The sequence below is a fragment of the Daucus carota genome, chromosome 1, assembly GCF_001625215.2.
Source record: "Daucus carota subsp. sativus chromosome 1, DH1 v3.0, whole genome shotgun sequence".
Classification (NCBI taxonomy): domain Eukaryota; kingdom Viridiplantae; phylum Streptophyta; class Magnoliopsida; order Apiales; family Apiaceae; genus Daucus; species Daucus carota.
This window is the reverse complement of record NC_030381.2, coordinates 8,756,070-8,772,745: the sequence shown is the minus strand read 5'-3', so window position 1 is coordinate 8,772,745 and position 16,676 is coordinate 8,756,070. Positions and strand designations below refer to the sequence as shown.

At 36.9% G+C, this 16,676-nt stretch overlaps 1 protein-coding gene across 1 annotated transcript; it reads left to right on the top strand.

Annotated features, from left to right (window-relative positions):
- The first annotated feature begins 257 nt into the window (after positions 1-257).
- LOC135150869 (uncharacterized) lies at positions 258-1,595 on the top strand. Its single transcript, XM_064088419.1, has one exon. It carries the CDS (start codon positions 258-260, stop codon positions 1,593-1,595), a length of 1,338 nt encoding a protein of 445 aa, XP_063944489.1.
- Positions 1,596-16,676: the final 15,081 nt, after the last annotated feature.

The window sequence follows — 16,676 nt, the reverse complement described above, 5'->3', positions numbered from 1 at the left end:
TGAGTCAATTAGCTAGCACGTTGTGTGAGCGAGAGAAGAACAAGTTGCCAAGTCAACCCGAGGTCAATCCTAAGTTTCCTCTCAATCAAAGACCTCACGAGAATGTTAATGCAATCATCTCCCTAAGGCCGGGTAATCAAGTAGATAACAAAGTAGGTGAGCACGTGAATGAAAATACGGAGACGATTCCTAAACAAAATCCTTCTTTGTCTAGCACTAATCATAATACGCCCGAGTGCTCTAGAATCCGTGAGTCTATGAGTGAACCTAGTCCTGGGCCCATCTCTCAAAAGCCCAACGAAGAAGTTTATAAGCCAAGGGTTCCATACCCACAAAAACTCATTCGCCCTAAACAATCGGCCCAAATGGAACAAATCCTAGAGGTTTTCAAAAAAGTCAAGATAAACATTCCTCTTTTAGATGCCATTCAACAAGTTCCTTCTTATGCTAAGTGTCTAAAAGATTTGTGTACCCATAAGCGAACCACTCATGTTCCTAAGAAGGCCTTTTTGACCTCTCAAGTTAGCTGGATTCTCTCGAATCAAATTCCCGTGAAATATAAGGACCCCGGTTGTCCTACAATTTCTGGTGTCCTAGGTAAGACTTTCGTGGATAAAGCTTTACTTGATTTAGGAGCGAGTGTGAATCTTCTTCCGTTCTCGGTCAACCAAGCCCTAGGTTTAGGGGATCTCAAGACCACCAATATGACCCTTCAACTTGTCGATCGTTCTATTAAAATGCCAAAGGGGATTATTGAGGATGTGTTAATCAAAATTGGTGACTTTATCAATCCCGTTGACTTTGTTGTTCTCGAGACTCAACCCGTCTCGAATCCCAAGAACCAAATTCCCATCATTTTAGGACGACCTTTTCTTGCTACATCGAATGCCCTAATCAATTGTAGGAATGGTTCAATGAAGCTCACATTTGGAAACATGACCATTGACTTAAACATTTTCAACGTAGGAAAAGAACCCAACGAGCTTTATGAACAACCGATAGGGGTTAATGTGGTCAACAAGTTTGTCACATGGTCTAGTTTCGAGGATGGTGAGATTGAGTCTATTTTGAATGAGGATTTCAAAGTCAACCATGAGAATAATAGGGCATATCATGAATCTTTGAAAGATTTGACCTCGGAGGAGTTGTTAGGAGAATTGAACGACATTTGTTCAAAATGGGAAACTCCACCCGAGATTGTTAGTGTTGACCCTAGGCCCTATTTTGAGAGTCATGTAGGTGAACCACCGACATTTGACTCATTGTTCCATCATTCGCTTAGTGCCTTAGGAAAAGATGAAAACATTTCCAACATCATTCCTAGTGATTTATCCCATGACCAAAATTGCATTGTCTCTAATTTGCTTGATAATAAAGAAGCATTAAGTTGGTTTAGGGAGAACATTAGTGATACTTGTCCTATAGGGGTAAACTATGGTCACGTGCTAGAGAAAGTTTTTGTGCCTAAAAATTTTCGCAAACATTTTGATTCTTTCTCGAAGCTTCCTCCCATCTTTCCCTCTGGAATTGGCCGATTTGCTTCCGTCCTCGTACCTTCTCTCATGAAGTTCAGGTATGGGGAAAGAAATTTGTGAGTGTGTGGGTCCTGTAAGTGTTTCATTCGTTAATAAAAATCCCCTTCATATCCATTTCAGGTATTTTCTCTTTACTCTCTCATTTCAATTCTCTCTTTTACATACATTGAGGACAATGCATGATTTAGGTATGGGGAGGGCTTTAGTGTAATTCTTAAAAAATGAAAAACCTAAAAAATTAAAAAATTAGAAAAATCCAAAAATAGAGATGTTTCAGCTAAGTTGTCTTTCTTTCACTCGAACTTTAGGAGTAATTGGTGTTAGCATATTATCTAAAAGTATATATATGTAGTGTCTTTTAGATAATTTGAACGTAGTTAAGTAAGGTTGTCTTTTTGAAACTTGTATTGACCGATTTGTACTCGTAATTCCAAGATGGCACACACATTTACACAAGACCTTTGATGGAGAGATTGTCTAGTGATATTATTCAATACCTGAGAGAGAACCCACATGTTGAAACAATGTCGAATCGAACCTTTGCGAATAAAAATGGGAAAAAAAGCAAAAAAAAAAAGATAAAAAAAGAAAAGGAATAACTACTTCAATACCCATTGTTCTTTATAGATAAAATATTTAGATAATGGGCAAAAGTAGATTGACTAGTCTCGTTTTGTTGTCTTTGTTACTCGAGCAATTAAGTCCGTAGGAGGATTTAAAAACCTAGTGCCCTAAGACCGTTTGGTTTGGGAGTCACTGACCTAAAGCTCGCTACATGGGTAACATAGAAAGCCTAAGAAAACGGACAAAATAAAGTCAATGCAAAAAAAGAAAAAAAGAAAAAAGAAGAAGAAGAGAAGAATAAGAGTTTGTGAAGTTTGGCTAGATATTTGTTTCGATAGAGATTGGGTCAATTCAAAATTGGTTGAAAAGAGAAAATGTTCTTAGACGATTAGGATCCATCAAAGGCCTTAAATTACTTACACTTCTTAGATTTCTAGTAAATTTTTGTGTGTCGATTCAAGTAGATTAGATGCAACTGTATCTTAATTATTAGTAAAAGAGTCTTTGAGTCGTATTTTGTTAGGCCGAATAAACTCACTATATAAGATAATATAGTGAACACAATCAATAACAGAACACCAGTATAAGAGAATAATTCAATTAAACTCTTATTCACAAATCACAGTAGCTTACAAATAATCTCTTAGTGATTTATATTTTATCACTAAGAGCTGCTAGGTTACACGAATGATATTCAATTGATAACTCATCTAGAGTAAACCCTAAGCTGTGTTTATATACACAGTTACATGATATCTACTGATTGATTTACATTTATCTGCTTCCTAAAATAATCTAATCAGTAGCTATCCTTTCCCTGTTCTGATTTGCATATCTTCCTTGATATTCTCTTTCCTTGCTTATCCAGATCTTCTCCTAGAAATCAGCCGCCTGCAAACTCTGATCATCCTACAAACTCTGATTCAGCTTAAACTCTGATCCTAGATTAACCTCTGATCTTCATTTCTGCACACTAAACAAGTTAAATACCTGTGACATCATCAAATATGTAACAATCTCCCCCAACTTGTACAATAGACAGAATGAACAAGTTCTATATATATACTGATGATGTCAAAAATAATCAAGGACAAATGCATGAAGTAACTAATCTGCAAAAATTAATTATTACTTTCAGAACAAGCAGAACTAATTACAACTTACAGAACTAGCAGAAGCTAACTAGCCAATCAGTCTATATCCATAGCTCTCCTTGACAAACAGAGTGATCAAATCCTCTTCAATCTGTTTCAAAGTCTGTATCATCTGAGCTTTGACAGTCTTTAACTCTTCATTGTCTTCTCCTGTCTGATATATGGCTGATCTCAAGGCTCTTGCCTTGCATCTCTTCATAGCTTCTCCTAATTGAATAGCTCCTGGTCTGTCAGCTTCATTATTGTAACCCAAAATTCTGGTTCCAGCTATAGTCTCCATAACAGAGCTATTTTTGATCATATCAATCTCTGAACCATCTTCTTGAGTTATCTTAGGCACATATTCAGCATCAGAACTTATCCCATAAAATCTTCTCTTTTCTTGGATAGTTCTCTTCAGCCTTTCAGACCATCTCTTGGTTGCTTCATTCTTTATCTCAAGCATATAATGAATATGCTCAATTTCCCTTAGAGATTTTATTAATAGATCAGCTTCAGAAATTCTGTAAACTCTGCCAGATTCCAAAAATATAGCAATTTTCTCTTTATCTTCTGGTCCATCATGAGTATCCATCAGAATTTGTACTGACTCTATTTTGTCAAGGTCTTTCTGTGTAACAACTTCTCCAGCCTTTTCAGTAAGAGGATATGGATCTCTGAAGACAGTTGCAGCACTGGTCTGGATTTTCTCTTTCTTATGACCTAGACCTGTTGTGTCCCTTGCTTCCTTTCCTCTTGTTCCTTTGTCTCTGATTTGAGTGAACAAGGAGCTTTCATTGTACTGTCCTGTACCAAGGCTTCCAAATAAGCTCTTCTTCTTTGGTTCAACTGTATCAACTTGAGCCTTGTCAGAGGTTGACTTTATCCACGTAGCTTTTACTTCAGCTAACTCCAACTGATCTTCCTTCATATTTTTAGCTTGATCAGTGTCAGAGGCTAAATTCTGATCAATAGACTCAGGAATAGTTGCAAGAGTTTGTTTTACTTCTGATTCATCCTTCTTTTTAGATGGAACACCATCTATGACATTTTTCCCTTTTCCACTGGAATCAGAGTCAGACTTCTTCTGATAAACTCTGGGCCTATTGATATCAGCATAATTGACTTCACTGATCACTATTCCTTTTCTTTTTAAAGATGGTAATTTCTTTGAGGAGGAATCAGTGATCTGTTTCTTTCCATCAGACTTTGCTTTCTTTTCATCAGACTTAGATTTGCTGATCTTCTTCTTCTCAGCAGCCAACCTTTCTTCTTCCTTTCTAATATCTTCAATTGACACCCCTGGATTTTCTTGTTCAAATATATTCTTTGCAACTGCTTCATCAAAATCCAGTTGTGTAGGAGCTTTGTAGAATAAGTTTGTTTCCTCTCCCTGAATCTTCACTGTGTGACTCAAAATCTTAGATTCAGGATTACCAAGCTCAATTAGTTGCTCTGAGAGAGCTCTTGATTTACTGTCAGCTGGTATCAGAGGTTGAGATTTGGTAGTCTGAGTTTGAGTAGCTGAGCTGCTTCCAACCTTATCTCTCCTATTTACCTCAGTCTAAGTGTGTAAGACCATGTCAGAGTTTGTATTTTCAGACTTTTCAGCTTTCTTCTTTTCTTCATCCTCCTCCTCACCATCTGGCTTTCTCTGTTGCTGATCAACCTTGCATTTGTCTTTAAGCACTTTCTCCCCCTTTTTGACATCATTAGAATTCAAAGCATTGGAGTTGAGAAATTGTACCAGCTGAGCCACAGAGGAGCTCAAATCAGCCAGAGTTTGCTGCATTGATCTCTGAGTGGATTCAATAGAAGACAGCCTGGCTTCCACAGAAGAGGATGGGGCTCTGTGCATATTCCTGGAGTAAGTCAATGTACATACCTTGCTCTTTGTAGACACAGAGTGAGGAATTGCAGAATCAGGAGCTGGTGTAGGATCTCTAACAGGTGAAGAAACGTTGACAGGTGAAGAATCTCTGATTGGAGAGAATGTTGGAATTGGAGAAACTTCCCTGACTGAGATGCTTTCTCTGAGCAAAGCAGAGATTTCAGCTATAAGGGATCCTGAGTCAACAGGTGGAACAGAGCTTACTTCAGTCTCATCATCATCATCATGAGCTTTGATGCTGATAGTATGGGAACACAGAGGAGCTGTAATTTCATCAGAGTTTGCAGCATTGAGGATCTCCTGATCAGGAGCTGCAACAAAATCTTCAACAGGAATCAGAGTTTCCTGAGCAATCTCAGGAGTAGACATATGTTCTGCCGGAGTAGGCACATGTGCTTCTGGAGTAGACACATGTTCTTCTGGAGTTGTTCCTGAAGAAGGTATATCAGCTGCTGGAGGTTGTGGCAAAGGTTCCTCTGATTGAAGGTTATCTTCTGACATAGGAATGTCAGCTTCTGGAGTATGTTCTGATGAAGTTGTCAGAGGTACAGCAGATATTGGCTCCACCATCAGAGGATTAGAGACTGTGACCATCTCAAGAGGATTAACCATTGATTCCTGAGGAGGGTCCACAGTGAGATCAGTGATTGTGGAGGTGGGCTTGATCTTCTTCCTGGGCCTGGAGACAAGAGGAGGGGGTACTGGTTCATTGTCAGAGTCAGAGTCTGAGATCTGCTGCAAAAATCTTCTCTTCCTAGGTGGAGGAGATGGTTTGGATGGTGATTTTGAAGACCTCAGCACCCTGGTAGGTGAAGATGTTACAACTGGCCCTTTTTGGGAAGGACCAGAGGTGGATTTGTGGTCAGATTTTACAACTGGCCCTTTTTGGGAAGGACCAGAGGTTGGTACATCTGTTTGTTGCTGGTGGGAAGAGGAGGGAACATTCTCATCAGAGAATATGGAATCATATTTCTCCGGCATTGCCTGCTTCAATTTATCTTGTACAGTTACAGGAATAGCAAAAACAGGTAGGTGGGGTTTCTTACTATCCTTTTTCATCAAATCAGTGAATGCTCGTTTAGTGATTTTAAAAGGTAGTTCAGTATCAGTATCAGGAATAGGTATCAGAGGATAACAGTATGAGAAAATAAGCTGACAAAATCGAGCAAAGTAAACAGTATTCTCATCCTCTAACTTTCTATCACCAATAAATCTCAAAATAGATGGAGCAATATCAAAGTTGAGATTATGGATAAGAGAATACCCAATCTGCTGACTGAAGAGAGGAATAGCATCAAAATTGCTGCATTTATTTCCAAAAGCTCTGGTTATGCAGTCATAGTAAAAGCTCCATTCTTTGCAGAGACATGGACGCTTGAGTTCCCCCATTTTATCAGTGCTACCAGAGTATCCAAAGAACTGCATCATATCCTTCAGAGTTTGAGTAGAAACAGCACTATGATACTTGAAGTGTTTTGGAAGGTGAAGGGCCTTTCGAACCGTCTCAGGAGTTATAATATACTCCTGTTCCTCATAAATACAGGTTAAGGATGGTGATCCATGTTCACCACCATCATTATATCTTGCTGAACGCCAGAGAGTCAGAACTTGAGCCGGAGAGATAACCTCTGGTTGAGTGAGTGCATACATGAACTCACTGTGGGCAAGATAATCTTGGATCAGATGGAATTCACTGGGAGCTTCATCATTGCTCAGAACTGCAGCATAGTTGTTGGTAACGAACTTGGCACCATCAAATTCAAAAGCTTTTGTCGACATTTTCTGAAAAATACAGAAATAGTGAAGTGTAGATGAAATGTTTGATGAAATGCGCACAAGAGGTTTTGAAAAAATTTCAGAGAGAGAGAGAGAGATATATCGTGTGAGATAAAAAGAAAATAATCTTTCTCTGAGTATATATGTGTATGTACGCATGCAGGTGAGAGAGTAAAGCAATAGTGGTGCACGTGGCAGTCTCTGAGCGGTAAAAAATATGGTAGTGGAGTAGTAATAATGAGCAGCGTGTGAATCTGTACAACCTTGTACCATTACCGATAAAACACAATTATTTACCGTGTTTTTCTCCACTCAGGAATTCAAATGGATTTTGTACCGTTTGACAGTAAATCTGATATTTATCTGACCAAAATATATTTATTTTAAACTCCGACTTGAATCAGAGATTTGACTATTGACCAGAGTTTAAATAAATGGCAGATTATGAGACAAAACAACGATTAGTCATAAAATTTTGCACTGATTAGAGATAAGGAAAATCTGGCAACCAATTTTTCCTCAGAGTTTGCAAACAATTATTTGAATTTAATGAAAAAATCACTCAATGTCATAAATTTTTGTTAATCACAGATGTGGAGTGAGAGGTGTGTGTTGTCATGATTATTCTAATTGTAACAGAGATTGACAAATTTCTCAAATAAAATTAGAAAGAATCAGATGTACAGAAAATGATTTAACCATCTCATAAGCCGAGTGTCTCATAATAAGGATCAGAGTTTAGGATTTCTCTTCTTTTGTAAGACAAGTATCTTCTGAAAGGAAACTTCTCAGGGTAAGTGAGTTATAACCTTCATCAGATTTTATTTATCAGAGTATTTCTCCAGTAATCAGAGAATGTAAAAGGTCACCAAGAAAAATAATTTTCTGATGCATTTTGCTTAATACCAGCATTGCACATGGTTCTTTCCTTTCATAGAATTTCTAAGATCTCAAAGGAGTACCTGAAAAAAATTTCTTTCTTTTTCTATTTTTCTTTTCTTTTCTTTTTCTTTTCTTTTCTTTTCTGAGAGAAAACCAATATGTGATCCATTTTTGAGACCTGATTACTCTTAGCTCATAAGAGGAATAAAACAGGTTCTTCTCTGAATACTTATCTAATATTTAAGAAGTAAGGCAGTCTAGGTAACAAGTTAAAATCATGATTTGTGTAACAAGAATTTCCACATATGTAATGTTCCAAAAGTCAGACTTCAGAGTTTTTCATGATTTAATTCAAATATTTGCAAAGCATTTTGCACAAGAATATCTCATATCAGTAAAAATTCTAACCATCAGAGTTTGTCGGGTCAGAGATTAACTATCAGAGTTTGTCATATCAGTGCATAATCATCAGAATTTAGATCAGAGAATAACAGAGGCAGTTGTATATCAAGATATTAACAACAATTACTAACAGGCATAATATCATGCAATGTATCAGAGTTTAGAGAGGACCAGTAATCATCCCTAATTCGTTTACAAGTCTTGTAAATGTTGCTTCAGCCAGAGGTTTGGTGAAGATATCTGCCAACTGCTGATCTGTTGGAACAAAATGAAGTTCTACTGTCCCTTCCATCACATGCTCTCTGATAAAATGATATCTGATGCTGATATGCTTAGTCATGGAATGCTGTACTGGATTTCCTGTCATAGCAATAGCACTTTGGTTATCACAATAAATAGGAATTTGAGTCAGAGTTAACCCATAGTCCAGTAGTTGATTCTTCATCCATAAAATTTGAGCACAGCAGCTTCCTGCAGCAATATACTCTGCTTCTGCAGTGGATGTAGAAATTGACTTTTGTTTCTTACTGAACCAGGAAACCAGTCTTCCTCCAAGAAATTGACAGCTTCCACTTGTGCTTTTTCTGTCTATTTTGCATCCTGCAAAATCTGCATCAGAGTAACCAATAAGTGTAAAGTCTGATTCTCTGGGATACCAGAGTCCCATCTCAACTGTTCCTTTGAGATATTTGAAAATCCTTTTGACTGCTACAAGGTGTGGTTCTCTTGGATCTGCTTGAAATCTTGCACAGAGACAGGTTGCAAACATGATATCAGGTCTGCTAGCAGTCAGATATAGTAGTGATCCTATCATACCTCTGTAGTTAGTAATTTCTACTGGTGAACCAGTATCTTTATCTAACTTAGTGGCAGTTGCCATTGGAGTGGTAGCAGCTGAGCTATCCTGCATGCCAAATTTCTTTAGCAGGTTCCTGGTATATTTAGACTGATTAATGAAAATACCCTCATCAGTCTGTTTGACTTGAAGTCCCAGAAAATAGCTCATTTCTCCCATCATGCTCATCTGATATCTGGACTGCATAAGCTTTGAGAATCTCTCACAGAGTTTAGGATTAGTAGATCCAAAAATGATATCATCTACATAAAGTTGAACTAAAAGCAGATCATTACCATGGTTGAGATAGAATAAAGTTTTGTCAATTGTACCTCTGTTGAAACCACTGTCCAAAAGAAATTGAGCCAGAGTTTCATACCATGCTCTTGGTGCTTGCTTTAGTCCATACAGTGCTTTATCCAATCTGTAGACATGATCTGGAAATTTTGTGTCCACAAATCCTGGAGGTTGTTCAACATATACCTCTTCCTCCAGCTCCCCATTGAGAAAAGCACTCTTTACATCCATCTGAAAAACTTTGAATTTCTTGTGTGCTGCATAAGCCAAGAAAATTCTGATTGCTTCCAATCTGGCAACTGGGGCAAAGGTCTCATCATAGTCAATTCCTTCTTGTTGAGAATATCCCTTAGCTACCAGTCTGGCTTTATTTCTTGTAATTACACCATCACTGTCTGTTTTGTTTCTGAAAACCCACTTAGTACCAACTATTGATCTGTTCTTTGGTCTTGGTACAAGTGTCCAGACTTTATTTCTCTCAAATTCATTTAACTCCTCCTGCATTGCTATTACCCAGTCTGCATCCTTTAAAGCTTCTTCCACTTTCTTTGGTTCTGTCTGAGATAAAAAAGAATGGAATAAACACTCATTTGCTATTGCAGTTCTGGTTTGTACTCCAGCCTCTGGATCTCCAATGATCAGATCTGGTGTGTGAGACTTTGTCCACTTCCTTTCATGTGGCAGTTGATTTCTGGAACTAGATCATCCCCCATAATTCATGCCAGTATCATTCTGATTCTCTGATGCCTCTCCTCCATAATTCATGCTATCTCCATGAGCATTCTGAGTTTCTGATGCTCCCCCTGAAGATGTGTTCTCATGATTCTCTGATGCAGAATGATCAGAGTTTGAGGAGTCAGAATCAGAGTTTGAGTTTTCTACCGAGTCTGCAACATTTTCATCCAGATTTTCATTTTGAAAGTGCTCCCCCTCAACATGTGCTTGAGGTTGATGAGTTGAAGTGACATGTTCTGATGTTGTCTCAGAGTCAGAGTTTATGGAATCAGAGAATGCATCTTCATCTTCAAATCTCAGTTGCTCATGATCTTCAAAATCTTCCATTCCAGTAATTTTCTTATCATCAAAGGACACATGAATGGATTCCATGATAACCCTTGTTCTTAGATTGTAAACTCTGAAGGCTTTTGTTGATAAAGGATAACCAACAAAAATTCCTTCATCAGCTTTTAAATCAAATTTGGTTAGCTGTTCAGGATGATTTTTCAGAACAAAACATTTACATCCAAAAATATGGAAATATTTGAGATTTGGTTTTCTGCCTTTGACCATTTCAAATGGAGTTTTTCCATGCTTGTTAATCAGAGTTGCATTCTGTGTGAAACAGGCAGATTGCACAGCTTCAGCCCAGAAGTAGGTTGGTAACTTTGCTTCCTCCAACATGGTTCTAACAGCTTCAATCAGAGTTCTGTTCTTTCTTTCTACAACACCATTTTGTTGAGGTGTTCCAGGTGCTGAAAATTCCTGTTTAATGCCATTTGCTTTACAGAACTCCTCCATTTTAAAATTCTTGAACTCAGTGCCATTATCACTTCTGATGATCTTTACTGCATCTTTAGAGATTTTGTTCAGATGTCTGACATGCTCAATCAATAAAGATGGTGTCTCATCCTTGCTGTGTAGAAAATATACCCATGTATATCTGGTAAATTCATCAACAATGACCAGAGTATATCTCTTCTTTGCAATGGACATTATATTTACTGGTCCAAAAAGATCAACATGAAGCAGATGATATGGCTTAAGAATTGAGGACTCAGTTTTACTTTTAAATGAAGACTTCCTCTGTTTTGCTTTCTGACAGGAATCACAAAGTCCATCTGGAGTAAAAACTGATTTTGGAAGTCCTTTCACAAGATCTTTCTTCACAAGCTCATTTATATTATTGAAGTTCAGGTGAGATAATTTCTTGTGCCAGTTCCAGCTTTCTTCAATACTGGCTCTGCTAAGTAGACAGATTGCAGAGCTTTCAGAGTTTAAAGATAGCTTTGCTTCATAGATGTTCCCATGTCTATATCCTTTTAGAACAACTTTTCCAGTGGTTTTACTGATAACCTCACAGTGTTCCTCCAGGAAATCAACATGATATCCTCTGTCACAGATTTGACTTATGCTCAGCAGATTGTGCTTAAGTCCTGAGACCAGAGCTACAGATTGAATGATGACATTTCCAAGATTGATATTGCCATATCCCAAAGTTTTTCCTATGTTGCCATCTCCATAAGAAACATTTGGGCCAGCCGTCTCCACAAAGTCTGATAGCAGGGCTTTATTTCCTGTCATATGTCCTGAGCATCCACTGTCCAGAACTAGGATGTTCTCCCTGTTGCCCTTAGTTTCAACAGTCTCAGTGCTGTTGTCCATGTTTGCCATCAAGGCATAGTTGACTTCTTCCTCTGATTCTGATGAGTCTGCCCAGCTTCCTTTCTTTGTGATAAAGGCTTGTTCTTTTTCTTTCTTAGCTTTCTTGCACTCAGTTGCAAAATGTCCTTTCTCTCCACAATTGAAGCATGTGTATTTAGACTTATCAGATTTTCCAGATTTTTCTTCTTTGCCTTCATTCCTTTTGAAGACCTTCCTATCAGAGTTTCTATCTTTCTTTGAGAACTTCTTCCCTTTGTTGAAGTTCTTATAAGCCATCTTCTTGAAGCTTTTCACCATCAGTGATGCCAGCTGCATCATCTCAGTATCACTGTCATCAGAGTCTGACAGTATATCAGAGTCTGAGTCATCATCAGAGTTTGATGACACAGTTTCAGACTTTTTGACATGTGTTTTTCCCTTGCTTTTCACATCTGTTTCTTCTTGAACTTTTAGAGCAACTGGTTTGGGTTTCCCACCATGTCGTTTGTTCCTTTGCTCCATCTCAAGTTCATAAGTTTTCAGTCTTCCAAAGATATCATCCAGAGACATGTCTTCAAGATCATGATTGTCTCTTATAGTGGTTACTTTTAAATCCCACTTTTCAGGAAGAGCAAGCAGAAATTTGAGATTTGAATCTTCTAAATCATACTCTTTATCCACTAGAGACAGATCATTCAGCCGCTTGACAAATCTGTCATAAAGATCAGTCAGTGATTCACCAGATTTTGCATCAAAGTGTTCATACTCTTGAGTAAGTATGGTTCTTCTGTTTTTCTTGATGGCTTTGGTTCCCTGACATCTGACTTCCAAAGCATCCCATATTTCTTTTGCAGTTTTACAGCCAATCACCCTATTTGACATAGCATTATCAAGAGCACTGTGCAACAAGTGCTTCACTTTTGCATCTTTACTGATTGATAAGATGTCCTCAAGAGTATAGTCTTTCTTCTCTTTGGGGATCATCTTCTGAGGTTCATCTCCAACTGCAACAGAAAGCTTTGTTGGCATGTGTGGACCATCATAAATCCTGTCCAGGTATTCTGGATCTGTAGATTCCAAAAACATAGTCATTCTGACCTTCCAGATAGGATACTCAGATGCCTTGAGGATCGGAACCCTAAGTGACTCATATCTACTGGTTTGTGATTTCTCAGACATGATTGTGTGATTAAGATCTCACTGTAGGTATATCAACAGAGCTCGCTCTGATACCACTTGTTAGGCCGAATAAACTCACTATATAAGATAATATAGTGAACACAATCAATAACAGAACACCAGTATAAGAGAATAATTCAATTAAACTCTTATTCACAAATCACAGTAGCTTACAAATAATCTCTTAGTGATTTATATTTTATCACTAAGAGCTGCTAGGTTACACGAATGATATTCAATTGATAACTCATCTAGAGTAAACCCTAAGCTGTGTTTATATACACAGTTACATGATATCTACTGATTGATTTACATTTATCCGCTTCCTAAAATAATCTAATCAGTAGCTATCCTTTCCCTGTTCTGATTTGCATATCTTCCTTGATATTCTCTTTTCTTGCTTATCCAGATCTTCTCCTAGAAATCAGCCGCCTGCAAACTCTGATCATCCTACAAACTCTGATTCAGCTTAAACTCTGATCCTAGATTAAACTCTGATCTTCATTTCTGCACACTAAACAAGTTAAATACCTGTGACATCATCGAATATGTAACATATTTTCCTTAAAAACACTTTTTGTTAACACCAACGAAATTAGAGTAGAGTCGAGTAGACACTTGCTAGAATGTCTCGAAAATTTTATGGGTATATCTTCTGTAAACCCTTAGGAGACAACACTCCTCTTGTAGAGATCGTCTACAAGTTTAACGGGTTGGTGAACCTAAAATCACCCGTCACGCCTACGAAAAGGAGCCTAGGAATCGCATCTAGTTTTCTTAGTTTATTTTCCTTTCTTTTGATTTTATTCGAGGACAAGCAAAATATAGGTATGGGGAAGTTTGATAAGTGCATATTTTTCATATTTTAAGTGCCTAATTATTGCTTGTTCTCACTTATTTATTTGTTTATTTGTCTTTTTTTGTAGGAAAATTGCAAATGCTTGCAGAAATAAAGAATAAAGCAAAATGGAGAAAACGATGGGAAGAAAAGGATCATAGGGGAATATTCTTAAGGAAGGATCTAGATGGGACACCTACACCCCCCCTCTACCCTAATTTCCCCCTATAAATAGTAAATACACATCTCCCCATCATGTTTCAAGCACCTAGGATTTTCTATTTTTAGTTCACCACAAATTTAGGGTAGTCTCTTTTTTCTTATCTAGATCTAGTTTTAATTTGTATGCTCTCTTCTCATTTTGTAAACACTTTAATATTTTAATGCAAGATTTTATCTTTGTTCTTACATTCTTGTTCTTTATGTTTCCTTTGGCTATGAAATCTTTCTCTAACTACACAAAGTTCAAAGTTGTTTGTAGATTGGAAGGAGCCATCTTTGGTAGCACTCTTTATATTTAGATTTAACTTATGGAAGAAACTTGAACTCTAGCACAAAAATCATTTCTGTGAGGGTTTAATGTTTTGAGATTCAAAGATTACAGCCTAGTATTAATTCGGCAGTCCACTAGTTTATTAAAACAATCAACAGCCCTGTGTTTCATTTATTCAGTCATTTTATGATGTTTTTGTTTCGTTTTATTAAAGCAAACCCAGTACCCAATTTCCCCTGCTTTCGTTAAACACAAAACCCCTGTTTTGTGGTTATTTAATCAAACCCATTTCCTTTTCTTTTTAAAACATTCAAACCCTCTTCGTTTTATCAAAATCTCACCTCTGTTTTCTTTGCATCAGTTAGCTTGTAGCGAGTCGAGTAGCTGGATGCCTTGATTTCTTTTAAATTTCTTGCTGTGATTTATTTTGCCATCGACGAGTTCAAGATGCCGAGTTGCCTGCGGAGTCTGGTCTTAGTTTGACTCCTGTAGTTTTGTTAGAGTTCGATAGCTGAGTTGTAGCTTTCTGTTCTGAGTTTTGTTTGCGTGATTTCTCTGTTGGTTGTGTTTTCTTTTACTGAGTTTAGCAACGAGTTGTCACTGGACTTCACTGAATAGAATCGTCCGAGTTCACCGAGTTGTTTTTCTGCTGAGTCCGAGTTTTGTTTTGTTGAGTCACTGAGTCGATGTTGTTAGAGTTTGTTTTCGTTGAATCCGAGTATGCTGTGATTTGAGCTTGCTGCGTGTATGCTTTCATTTGTTCAGTTTAGTTTTTTCTTTTTGTTATTTCTGCTGTTTGTCGAGTTGCTTTATTGCCTTGCTGCGATTTGTTTGCTTCCTGTTGAGTTCTTGAGTTTGGGTAGGTTCTGTATCATGTTGGTGTATTGAGTTGCTACCCCTTTTTCTCTTTTGTTTAGAAACCACTCGCACCTGCTTTGTTTTTCTTTTGTTGCGTCGCAAAAACGAGTACTTGGAATTTCCGAGTTTAGGTGCTGTCATTTCTTTGTTTACTTTTGTTTCGTTTAGTTTTGTTTAATATATGATTTATTGAAAGTGATTTACTTGGTTGAACTATTTTGGATGTTTGTTATAATTTGGCCAGGTAGATTAACAAATGATCATGCTCGAATTTACAAATTTCTATCTGAGATAAACGAATTTAGTTCTTTTTAAATTATGAATTGGTAGTTTTAATTTTAGTTTAAGTTTAGAGTAATTTCTATAAATCCCAAAATTTCAAAATTAACTGTTCTAATTCGCCTAGGTTAAGAGTTAAGGATTTGCGAAAAAATAATTTTAATCTCTGTGGACGAATCTAAATATATTAAAACGGTGATCGTGCGCTTGCGATTTAAAAGTACTGTTTCTAGCACATCATGATCCTTAACTAGCGTTCCCAGAAAATTACTTAGCTCTCTTCGAGGCTTCTTATCTCCAATCGGTTGTCCCCTTTTATTCAATTTAATGACCACCTTGTCATTAGAACTCCTACCATGAACTTTTAACATTTTTGACCGGCCTCTAAATTTTTTAAGAGCTGTTCAGGTATAAACAGAATATTGGAATTACAATATACTAGTTACTACAGTATTGATAATTATAATTCAGATGGGAAATCAGTCGTGCTTATATATGTACCTGGTTCAACTTCTTCTTCGTCTGCATTTGGTAAACTAGACTCACCAACATCCTCTATAATTGGATCGGGTTCAATATTCTGCGCCTGACGTTCCCTCAACACCATATAAGCAGCAATTGAACCACTTTCAATATTGCCACACTGTTTTAACAACTTACTACATGTTGGATTTAAGAATTTTCGTGAAGATGTACTCTTCACTCCCTTATTAGCAGCAGTGGCATATTTACTTTCTTTCTTCTCGTAATCATTAGCTCAGGAACGAGTTCTGGGCCCAAGTTCTTTCTTCTTTGCCTTAATACAAGTAAAATGCTAACCGATTACATGCATTACTATTATTTTGTTCTAATATAGAATAAAAACAAAACAAAGTTCTTATTATATATATTTTAGTTTAGTACATATTATTTACATACTTGTGGCATTACTAGTTTTTTTTTCCTTTAAATACTTAAACTGATCACAGGATAGGTCATAATTTCAGAATATATACGATATACTAAAGTATGAGAACTTGAAACTTACAGCTCATAAAAACATGAAAATACATCCCTAGTCATCTTGAATTACAATAGTTATTTATGTAATTTAATTTATTTATTCCACTATTTTGTTCAACTTAAATGCATCTTATGAATTAAACATGTGTGTGTAATATATTAATATAAGTTTTATTCCAATTTTAACAAGATGCATAATAAAAATGTAGTGTACCTTCGATGCATCATCACTTTCTTCTTCGCTTTCATTTTACAAGAGATATTCATCATCAGATTCCTCTTGGTCTTTCTGTCAAAAAAAAAAAAAAAGATTCCTCTTGGTCTTGCTCCTTTCTCTTATATTTCCGGATT

What these genes read in the sequence shown, in the direction of transcription:
- LOC135150869 (XM_064088419.1), top strand. Translation starts at nt 258, where the DNA reads ATGAGTGAACCTAGTCCTGGGCCCATCTCTCAAAAGCCCAACGAAGAA.